At 37.8% G+C, this 11,321-nt stretch overlaps 2 protein-coding genes across 4 annotated transcripts; one reads left to right on the top strand and one right to left on the bottom strand.

Moving 5' to 3' along the window:
• Positions 1-1,395: 1,395 nt before the first annotated feature.
• Positions 1,396-4,288, top strand: LOC114744678 (COBRA-like protein 7). The gene is made up of 2 exons (XM_028932845.1): positions 1,396-2,045; positions 2,609-4,288. Exons 1-2 carry the CDS (start codon positions 1,514-1,516, stop codon positions 4,021-4,023), a joined length of 1,947 nt encoding a protein of 648 aa, XP_028788678.1. The 5' UTR covers positions 1,396-1,513; the 3' UTR covers positions 4,024-4,288.
• A 1,574-nt stretch (positions 4,289-5,862) lies between these two features.
• LOC114744683 (two-component response regulator ARR2-like) lies at positions 5,863-9,589 on the bottom strand. Of its 3 annotated transcripts, XM_028932850.1 has the most exons (7): positions 9,500-9,589; positions 9,093-9,331; positions 8,535-8,687; positions 8,067-8,447; positions 7,609-7,685; positions 6,312-7,493; positions 5,863-6,204 (listed from the first exon to the last, which is right to left on the bottom strand). In XM_028932850.1, exons 2-7 carry the CDS (start codon positions 9,262-9,264, stop codon positions 6,130-6,132), a joined length of 2,040 nt encoding a protein of 679 aa, XP_028788683.1. In that variant the 5' UTR covers positions 9,265-9,331; positions 9,500-9,589; the 3' UTR covers positions 5,863-6,129. The 3 variants fall into 3 exon arrangements, with proteins under 3 accessions (XP_028788683.1, XP_028788682.1, XP_028788684.1); XM_028932849.1 differs by lacking the exon at positions 9,500-9,589 and having other exon boundaries at positions 9,093-9,476; XM_028932851.1 differs by lacking the exon at positions 9,500-9,589 and having other exon boundaries at positions 5,863-6,201; positions 9,093-9,476.
• Positions 9,590-11,321: the final 1,732 nt, after the last annotated feature.

Raw genomic sequence — 11,321 nt, 5'->3', positions numbered from 1 at the left:
TTTTTTGCGCCTTCATGGGCCAGAACGAAATTGGTTGTGTTGGAATCAAATGACTGGTCCTTTCATGAATGTTATGCTCCAAAGGCCAGTTGTTGCGATGTACATGTCCCTCATGGTCTTTTATGTTTTCGCTGTCTTGGGTTCAGCCCAAGATCCAGCGAGATCGGTCCAAATTGATAATTTGGGCCTAGGCCCAAAATTCTGCTTAAAACTTAGTAGACCTTTTAAATGACCCTAATCATTAATACTTTTTTGGACAAAAAGTTGATCATTAATATCAATATATATAATATAAAACTCTCACAAATGCATATTTAATAAGTTATGAATAATAAATATTTTACCAGGTTTCGTGTTATTTCCATTTATTATTTCAATCTTTCTCCTTTTATTTAACTCGGCATCGTGGAATTTTTCTCTGCTCCTTTTTTTTTTCCTCTCGCATTTAACAATTGCTTAAAAACTTTTAGGTCATTATTGATCCCATATGTTGCAACAGAAGAGATATATGTATATACTGATGATAAATATGCGAAGATCTAATAATGATGGCAGCCATAAATATAATAATGGGCAGATTATTTTTTAATGTAAATTTTGGAGGAAAAAGAAAAAGAGAAAGAGGCAATAGAAAAAGACTAGGCCGCCGCAACATAAGCCGCGGATTCACAATCTTACACGCTTTGTCTTCCCAATGTTCTTATTTAGTAATCAACCAATCAATCAACCCCCCATTCCTTTCCTCAAACAACTCCAAACCTAAAGTTTCAACCACCGATCCATGCTACCAATTTTCTCAGACTTATTGTTTTGCTTTTGCCATATTTTTTATGGTTTCATATTGTTTTACACACTTTTCTACTGCTGATTATTCAAGTTAACTAAAGTTGAAACCCGTGCATTAGATCAATCTTATTATTGTAAAAACATCTATAAATATAGAACATTTGAATTTCATCATTCAAATGACAGCCTTTTCTATCTGTCCCTTTCTTTTTTCCTGCACATAATCATATTACTAAAATGAGTACCTTTTTAGGTGATATTAAGAGCACTTTTCCGTAAATCAAAACAAATTTCTTCACATATTTACTTTGTATAATGTAAAAATATTTTTAAAATTATGATTTTGTTCAACTCTTAAAATTATAACTTGCATTAAAAAAAAAAAAGCATCTGAAACGGGAAGGAATGCGACCTATGATTCGTGTCATTTTGAAATGACCCTCCTTCACTCAAACACAGCATTAGATAATGGCTAATTAGGCAGCTAAATAATTATTGATTTAATTAAATTAAATATACTCTCCTTTCTCAGTTTCACATCATGGTCTCCATTAGCCTGCCATTCTCGCGTACAGCTTCCTCCAAGCTGTTTAGAGTTAGAACTTAGAACCATACTACGCGGTTCCGCATTCTCTCTCTTAAAAAAGCTTACTTTACTTACTTCCCTTTCATTCCCCCTCTCTCTCCTTCATATTTCGAATTTCAGACCCGTGATTAATCCCCAAACATGGTTTCAGATTCCCGTTGCTGCTGCCTCTCCTTCCAAGTCGCCGTCTTCCTCATCTTCTTCGCACTGCCTTCGATTTCTCGTGCTCAGACTGCCAGCTCTTGCAACGGTATACTCTTGTCGTACGCTTATACCGGAGGAACACGGCTGCCGCCCAATGTCTCCGATCCAAAGCAGCAACCGTACCGATTCGAATCCACGATCACTGTGCTCAACAATGGACTCGACGAGCTCAAGTCCTGGAAGGTGTTTGTGGGGTTCCAGCACAACGAGTTCTTAGTCTCTGCGTCTAATGCGGTGCTCGGCGACGGCACTAGCCTCCCTGCTGGCGTCGGAAACGGTACCGTCTTTGCTGGGTACCCCATGACTGATCTCAAGACGGCGGTCGAGACTGCTGGGGACCTGACGCAGATGCAGGGTCAGATCGACTTGGTGGGCACAGTGTTCGGTGTGGCGCCTCCCAACGTGCCGATGCCCGCAAACATCACCCTCGCCAATGATGGATTCGTCTGTCGTAAGCCCACTGGTCAAGGTGATTTGACTGATTCTATTCTTTGTTTTAGTTTCGATTTGTCATCCTAGCGATTTGTGTTTGCTTCGATGCTTTTGTTTGAGCATATGTGGAGATTCGTTGATTCATTTTATGATCCTCTACGTTTTTTCCCCTCCTTTTCCCTTTCGCAAAGAAGTAATACCAGCTTTTTTGGTATTAGACGGTTGCTAAATTGGATTCTCTGCTAGATTTATGTTGCCCTGAGTGGCTATACTAGTTTCATGCTTCTAAATATGATTTTACAAGGATGAATTGCTAACTGGTTCATTTTGTGAGATGCTGCCATACTCTTGGAGATGTTCTTCGAAGTTCGGACCTTGTCCGTTAGCTGAATCCTATCGTTTTGAAATTTAGGCGACTCAACTTTGTTTTCCATTAGAATCCACGCTCCATAGTTAAAATGTTGAATATTCTGCGACTTATAGATGTAGAGGATGGTTGACAGAGATTCTTGTTTCTCTCTCTATCTGTTTAACTGAGAATAATTCAATCCTCTTTTGGCCTTAGAACAAATGATTGATAAACTTATGTTTGATTTATAGGTAAGAATGAGACTCGAGTCTGTTGTACAAAAGATCCCAAATTCAAGACAAACATAACCACGGACGAAGAATTCTTACCCCGCCAGAATGGTGATCTTACAATCATGTATGATGTGATCAGAACTTATGATTCCAATTATTGGGCAGAGATTACAATCTCAAATCATAACCCTCTTGGCCGTCTTGACAACTGGAAATTAAACTGGGATTGGATGAAGGGCGAGTTCATTTATTCAATGAAGGGGGCTTATCCAACTAATGTGGATTCTTCTGATTGTATATTTGGCCCACAAGGTACATACTACAAAGATCTTGACTTTGCCAATGTACTGAATTGTGAAAGAAGGCCAACGATAATTGATCTCCCTCCCACAAAGTTTAATGACACAGAGCTGGGGAAGATTCCTTTTTGCTGCCGGAATGGTACAATCTTGCCACCATTGATGGACCCAAGCATGTCATCTTCAAGATTCCAAATGCAGGTCTTTAAATTGCCACCAGACCTTAATCGCTCCCAGCTTTCACCACCGCAGAACTGGAAGATAAGCGGTACGCTAAACCCTGACTACAAATGTGGCCCACCCATCAGGGTAAGTCCTAGTGAAACCCCAGATCCTTCAGGCATACCATCAAACAAATCTGCAATGGCAAGCTGGCAGGTTGTTTGTAACATAACACAGGCCAAAGGGGCACCACGTAAATGTTGTGTCTCATTTTCTGCATATTATAACGAATCTGTCATTCCTTGCAAAACATGCGCCTGTGGCTGCCCCAGTAACACAGCAAAAACTTGCAGTACTACTGCATCGGCTATGCTTCTTCCACCAGAGGCGCTTCTTGTTCCTTTTGTGAATCGGACTGCTAAGGCACTTGCTTGGGCTAGTCTGAAACATCTGTCAGTGCCAAAGCCATTGCCGTGTGGTGATAACTGCGGCGTGACATTAAACTGGCATCTTCTTACAGACTATAGCCGAGGATGGAGTGCAAGGGTCACACTTTTCAACTGGGGAGACACTAATTTTGTTGACTGGTTTGCTGCTGTGCAAATGGACAAAGCAGCTTCAGGTTTTGAGAAAATGTATTCCTTCAATGGAAGTGCCTTGGATGGTGTTAATAATACAATATTTATGCAAGGTCTTCCAGGATTGAACTACCTAGTGGCAGAAACTGATGGGGCAAACCCTGCGAGTGATCCAAGGGTTCCCGGTAAACAGCAGTCCGTGATCTCTTTTACAAAGAAAACTACTGCCGGAATCAATGTGGCAGGTGGAGATGGGTTCCCTACTAAAGTCTTCTTCAACGGGGAGGAGTGCTCTCTTCCCTCTGTGCTTCCGACCAATGGCTTTAAGAAGGAATCTTCCCTGGCTACTTCAATGATCTTCACACTGCTTCTGTTGGTGTTTTTGTGGCAATAGGGACACTGATGCTGTATTTTTCATGTCTGCTTTTGATCCTCTTGAGATCCTTCATGCTCCATTGATATGATTCTTTTCAAAGTGATTGTGATGCAGGTGAATGTAGATGTCTTAGATGATAGAAATGTATTCTTTTCTTTTTTGGGTATGAAATAGTAAAATTGTTTTTCTTCATTACTCATCGCATGTCTGACTTGGTAGAAGAGGAACATCAAATGAAATTTAACTGTGTTTTCACTATAAATAAACGTACAGGAATTATTCATCACCACCTTCCATTGTATTATTGTTGTGTCCATAGCTAGTGGAAGCTAGAATACGTTTTCGTTGCCGATCGAGTTCTATGGGATACCCTCAATTTGGCCATAGGTGAGAATTCTCTTAATACTTGCTCTCTTGTTTTCTTCTTAGCTATGATTAAAATTTAAAATGGCTAAAGTACCTGAAGTTAACTTGGTCTGAGCAACAGAAGTATACCTGAAGCGTCCCTGTAATTCCAAGCTTAATCTATGTAGATAAGTGAATAATCTAATTTAGCGCTGTTAGTTTCCGTGTAACAGTATGTCGTTGATTCAAAAATTAGCATTTAAGATTATATTAAAAATTCAGAAAAATGTAATTAAATTTATACAAAAATCTACGATAGAGTTGACGTTTCTTTGACTTCTTTTAATTAAAAAAAAAATGGGACAAAAAAAAAAAAAAGGATTGCTCGCGGCAGCTTCTGCTATCATTCTCACCACCTCATGTCCTCGACAAATAATGCTCGAGTCTTCCACAGTTCTATAAGATTATTTTTTTAATACCGTTTGCAAATTGTAGTATTATATTTGACTCTCAATTCTCAAATGAAATACTCTATTGCCCTTACAAGAATTAAACCCACATTTTTCCCTTCTTCCAAGGTATTATCAATCAATATACTGCTTCTGATCCTTAATATAAGACCTAGTTAACTAATTTGAGTAGATTAAAAAAGTTTGTTAAGTTAATTATTTGTAATAATTAGGTGTTGTCTTTTCTTAAAACACTCTTGCTTATCATGTGTATTAGCTAGAATTATTATTTAAGATAACCTTTAACATATATAACTATTATGAGGATTACTTTGAAAAAAATGAATAAATATGATAAGCAAAATGAATTGATATCTTATATTTAGAATCAAATTGAATGTTAAACTAGCTCTTATATTCAAAACAAAAAATAATATATCATACTAGTATGAAAAAGTACAAGAAGCCACATTACTATAAATTGTGAATAATACAACTTCTCTCGAATTTATACGAATACATGAAATTCTCTCTAATTTTCAAGACAAACCTTGTTCTAGTCCCTGAAAAATATCATGCAGACATCAATATGATGCTCAACATTCCATATCACTTACATATCCAAATTTCAAAGGAAGAGCTTCATTTTAATTTCACTAGCATATTATCGCACAATTTTAAAGAAATTAAACATTTTATGCGGGACAGAAACAAAATTATACTCTCAGGCGTGATATTGACATGACGAAAAAAGGATGGAGTAGTGGCTGAATTAAGATTTTTATCAAAGAACAAACAAATGCAAATGTAACACTTAAAAAGTACAGAAAGGACCAGCAAAGAATCGATAGGCTGAATAATTGAAATATTTACATGCTTAGTAGCAGTTATTTTCAGAAATCGAAGAAAAATAATTGGGGAAAAAAAAAACGAATTCCGTATTTAGTAGTTAACAAGTTAGAGACGCTCCAACGTGTCTAGAGTCTTGTGTGAACCTTGCTTCTTGAATTCTTCCCTAACTCAACTTCATGAACATCTAAAATTCGACGCTTACTAGGAAATATTGCTCCCAAAAGCTGTCAAAAAATTTGCACATATGCATTTTGCATACATGCAGCGACAGTAAATTCTTGATTCTTCACAATGGACAACTATGATGATGCTGATCATCCAACCTAAACCATCTCAATAGCAGACTGACTTTATGACATCAAGCAATATAAAACTCAATTTCAAACTAGCTAATTGTAGAATGATAAAGTCCGTGATTAACAGCAGCAACTATTTACATTGGCAACAGCAATCAGAAAGACAATTTGCAGGGCCAGTTCTAGACGGGAATGTTGTCCAAGGAATATCCATCAAAGTCAAATTCATTCTCAGCTGCTCCAATGCCTTCATGCTGCTAACAATACCCCATAAAAAGTCATATAAATACTGTGTACCATTGAAGATTACACACACACACACACACACACACAGAGGTTCCAGAGAAAGGTAAGGAGAACCAACCTGTTTCAGAAGTGCACTCATGAGATCATCCTGCCCATAATGATCGGGGAAGAAGTTAGAATGAGAGTTTGCATCAGAAATTATTTCAGTCTTAACCCTTGTAGAATTTTCAACGAGTGGATGGAGGTTTTGATCAATATTTTGGATATTTCCTTGTTCCAAACCTTTCCCTTGGGAGTACATGGCTTTTCCAATCAGAGTAGAATTCCTATTCTGTCCGGTCTGTTGGGCGGAGGAAGAAAAGCTCTGATTTACTATAACTGATGGCAAGACATCAATGCTACCGTGTAAAGGATTTGCACGCTGAGGGGTATCATACGTGAGGCCCACATTTTGTCCCCAGTCATGTAAAGGCTTTTGCTGGTGCAGCTCATCAAAAATATCATAACTTGGCACAAATCCCCCAGATCCTTTAACTCCCGAAGTATCTTCCTCCTGAAATGCGCCTTTTGGTGGGATACTAGATATGCCCGGGGCGCTTCCAAGTGGGAAACTACTGACGGACACTTCTGAAGTTTGGTTTGTGGGAAAAATCGACATTGAAGAAGTTTGTGGAATAGGATTATAAGCAGCTCCTCTGTTATTACCAGCAATCCCATTTCTTGCCAACGCAGCATTAGAAATTCCATTTGGTACAGTAGGCAGCCCAACAGATAATGGAAGTCTTGGAACATGCGAAGCAGTATTTTCATTGAGCATCTGACCTCTTGGTTGAGGTTGAGCCATTGGCATCAATAAAGAGTTGCTCTGTGCAGCAGATCCATTGACTCGCACATTCATGCTGCCAAGGGATTGTGTTGATTGGTGCAAATTGGCAAGCTGCCTTGGCTCCATGTTGGTAGGAATTCCATGAAGCAAGTTTGTTGATTTAGTACTGCTGAGGTGCTGCTGTTGCCCATCTCCAAATCTTGATCTGGGGTTTTCAAAGCTGAAAAGGTTCCTTTCATCAAGAAGGGGCACAGATACTCCAACTTTAGCAGTTGATCTGCCAAGTCCTGCTGCTTGAAGTGCTGCCAGACTTTGTGCCGGAAGCTGACCAGCAGCTGCAAGAGCTTGAAGATCTATTCCATTAAATGCTGACATTGTCCCAAAGGTTGCTTCTTGTGGACTGATGAAAGAGTTGTTCATGTTACTCTGGTGCTGAGAAACGCCACTGAGTCTTCTCAGATATAGACGATATTTCTGTACCAAAAACCAGACAATAAAGTTGTTTCTTCTAAGTAATTGCTTAAGAGAATAAATAAGAACGATAAAGGGAAGGAAAAAAAAAAAAAAAGGACGGTGGAAGCTGTGGTACCTGGAGATGGCTAGCAACATTTTCTCTGGTGAGCCCAGGAACATTCATCAATTCCAGAATTTTTTTGGGAACAGCCTCTGTATAAAAATACCAAATTTGAAAGCATGAGATATGTAGACATCTCAGACAAATTTATCATGACTCAAGCAAGAGCAGTACACCGTAATCCTTCACAGATAAGATCTACAAGTGAATAGTTGAGTAGGGGAGAATAACTTAGAGACAAGATTACTTCATAGTGCCTAAATCTGAGTTGGGATCTAAACCACGATGCTACTGAGTACTGACTAACATAGCCAAAAGATTGATTTTCATATGCAAGCAAATGTCATGAATAACTAGCTTGTTTAGAAGCATCAACTTCAATGGCCCTAGCACGACAACTGAACAATAGAAATGTAGTCCTCGAAGTACATATTCATTCGAAGGGTGTCACCGTGTCAATGAAGAATACATACTGTCAATTCCCAGTTGATTCACAGCAGCCACAAACTGTTGGTGGAGCTCAACGGACCAAACAACGCGTGGCTTCTTTAATGTAGAAGTATCATCCTTCTCCTCTGCTTCCTCCTCCTCGTCTCTCTTCTTCTTTGCATTTCTCCAATTTCCTTCATTTGCTGAGGACGAGTAATCAGCTTCATCTGAGGCCTTTTGCTGCCGATCTCCTTCTTCTGCACTATAGGATTGCTCCAAATCCTTCCAGTCATTCTTTCTTTTCCGAACCACATGCTGCCATATGTTCTTCAAAGCCTCAATACGCACAGGTTTTATTAGGTAATCACAAGCACCGTGTGTTACACCTTTCATAACAACATCTTTCCCATCATCTGCTGACATCACTGTAAGCATGATAAACACGTCAGTCTCCACCAAGATGTAATTAATCAATGGATCTAGTTACCTAAACATTAAAACAAGATACTTACTAATAACTGGAAGGTCCATCTCCAACCCTATGTGCTCTAAAAGCTTAAAGCCATCCATGTCTGGCATATGCACATCGCTTATAACTATGTCGAACCCGTTTTTGTTCTCTCTCAGAAGGGACAATGCAACCTCAGCTCGATTGCATTTTGTTACTGCAAATGATTCATCAAGCACTTAAAATCGATTCTCAAAATTTGGAGCCAACTGAAAACTATGAAGAAACTCACAAATCTGACATCCAATCATGCATCAAAATCTAGACGCAATATAGACAAATCTGACAGCCCAAGGTGAATAGCAACGGTATTCAAGACGCAAGGAATTGATTCACTTCACTGCAGGCAAAGCCATAGGCATGGATTGAGGGGTTTCTGTCTGCAATACCCTTTCATGTCACCGATTTCAAATTTAAAGATCATCGAATACTATTCGTTTTCCACATAAGCGTAGAAAGGATGGTGCAGTCCTGCTTCTTCTATTACCAATTTATTACTCAAATAAAATCTAAGACACCAAAAGAGGGTTGAATCCCAATTGAACAAAAACTGACTGATTACCTTCGTAGAGACAATTGCGAAGCATCTTCTCAAGGATCATAAGGCACGTGGGATCATCGTCCACCACCAGTACCCGCAACCCAGCCGGGAACTGGTCGCCGTCACCGACTGATTTCCGAGGGGTACTAGAACTGGCCGTTGACATGGATCCCTTGGCGTTGGTCAGATTCATCGTTCAGAGATCCAAAAGCCACCTCAAGAATCACAGAGAATAAAACATGCAGCAGAAGGCTGATTCTCTGCACATAGTTGAATTGGGGGTAAAAGTGAATGGATGTTTTATACAGGTGAGTTCAGAATTCGAAGCAAAGCCAAACTGAAGACCGCAGGAATCGGAGAAGAAGGGAGAAGGAAGTTCGATTGAAAAAAAAAAAAAACCCCAAAAAAAAGAAGAGAATTATTAGTACAGAGAAAAACTGAGTTGTTCAGGATGTGTAAAGCTTTGAACTTTGAAATGCTTAGAAACTTGGCATGCATCTGTTGGAGGCTGCATTACTGGAATGGGGGGATTTTAATAATATTTATGAAATAAATTAGTGGATTAGTTTTTTAATCGTTTGAGTGCTGTCACTGGATATATAATACTCAAAGTTGGGTCGCTCCTTCTTCTCCTGAAAGAGTGTATCCAGCTCATTGATTAGATTAACAAACCAGCATCCAAATCTACTCCAACGTTAAGTCAGTTTCAGGCATCACTGTTATTGACTTCCTCCTCTTCCGCCTTTTTCATAGGCATAGTACAATTTTCATACTTCCTCTCTCCCATGGTAAAACCGCTCTTACTTAATCGCCAATCTCCTTTCCTTTTTTTTTTTTTTAATGTTTTTCTTATTCTTGAATAATTAATTAGGATTTCTTTTGTGGAAAATTATTATGGTTCCATATACTTACAGGAAACCCAAGATAAACCACAGACGAATTATAAATAATGCAGTTTCATGTAATTTTTATGGACACAATGATATTGACGATTGATGTTTAAAATAATATCAACTTGCACAATAATTGCTCAAAAAAGCTTGCCCAATAATTAATCAATGCTATGTAACCCTGAAAAATTTATTGCAAGCATGAGAGAAGTTTAATATATTGATAAAGATATTAATAGCATCATAGAAAACAAAATTTAATGTCGTGGATTAAACTATATATAATTATATACTGATTAGCTCATCATTTTTTCTGATTGAGTAATTAGATCTAATCTTGTCAGCTTATGTGGGCATAGATTTAAAATTAAAAGAAATGAAGACAAAATAATGAGACAGATATTGTATAGTTCTCACCCATCTACTATGTCTAGTGCCTCATATAGTTGTATATTTAAATTTTATTTGTACTCATATTAGAGGATCTGTGAAAATAAAACATAGTTATCATAAAATAATACGCATTCAGTATTCAGCAATCATGCTGAACCCAGCTGCCCAGTTCAATCTGAATAATATTTGCAGAATCGGACTCTTATTTAAAGATAAAGATTGCCAATTTGCTTACCAATTGACTCAAGTTATTGGGTCATGTAAAAACGGCTAAAGATAGCATTTAAAAGAGAAAATGACAGACCGTGGAAATTACAAATTTTCAAATCAAGATTCGTCACAATTTATAATATTTTACCAAGTTTTGACAACAATTAACTTGTAAATAATAACATATTTTGTGAGAATGCATGATTTGAATTTTTATAATTTTTACGGTCTTTTTCAGTTATTTTCTCCCATTTAAAATGATGGATGGGAAGTAAATATAAAATGATGAGATGGATATAAGTGGAGGTCGAGGGTCAATGTGGGAATAATAGACGCATGTAAAGCAAGAGAGAAAAATGGTGACAGCCAGTTCATGATTAGACTTAATAATGACCCTCCCTAAGTACTCATTTGGCATGCAAACCTACTTCATTACACTTACAACGTTACAAGACTCACATTATTATCACTCGATTGGACTACTTCTTTCATTTCCTTCCATAATTTCATTATTCTTTGTCACCCATATTATCCCTATCAATAAAATAATTAACATCAACTTAAAATAGAAACAATTACCTATAGTTATCTGTTTGAATAATTAATTGCCCAGTAACCCTTGAATTCAACATTATATGATTCTAAACGATTTCATACCCTTTTTAGATTTCAATGACTGCCGGCCAATTAAATATCCAAACGTGTATTTATGAGCAACTTTTCTTTCAAAATATGTACATTATATATCCTACTATTT

The sequence above is a fragment of the Neltuma alba genome, unplaced genomic scaffold (assembly GCF_004799145.2).
Source record: "Neltuma alba isolate B1F8T4 unplaced genomic scaffold, ASM479914v2 tig00004431_pilon, whole genome shotgun sequence".
In the NCBI taxonomy this organism is placed as follows: domain Eukaryota; kingdom Viridiplantae; phylum Streptophyta; class Magnoliopsida; order Fabales; family Fabaceae; genus Neltuma; species Neltuma alba.
Note: the sequence above shows the minus strand (reverse complement) of the source record. Positions and strands in the feature narration are given on the sequence as shown.

What these genes read in the sequence shown, in the direction of transcription:
- LOC114744678 (XM_028932845.1), top strand. Translation starts at nt 1,514, where the DNA reads ATGGTTTCAGATTCCCGTTGCTGCTGCCTCTCCTTCCAAGTCGCCGTC. An exon ending in TCGTAAGCCCACTGGTCAAG is followed by an intron (nt 2,046 to 2,608) that starts GTGATTTGACTG and finishes TTTGATTTATAG; the next exon opens with GTAAGAATGAGACTCGAGTC.
- LOC114744683 (XM_028932850.1), bottom strand. Translation starts at nt 9,264, where the DNA reads ATGAATCTGACCAACGCCAAGGGATCCATGTCAACGGCCAGTTCTAGT. An exon ending in GATGGACCTTCCAGTTATTA is followed by an intron (nt 8,448 to 8,534) that starts GTAAGTATCTTG and finishes TCATGCTTACAG; the next exon opens with TGATGTCAGCAGATGATGGG. An exon ending in GAATCAACTGGGAATTGACA is followed by an intron (nt 7,686 to 8,066) that starts GTATGTATTCTT and finishes ATTTTTATACAG; the next exon opens with AGGCTGTTCCCAAAAAAATT.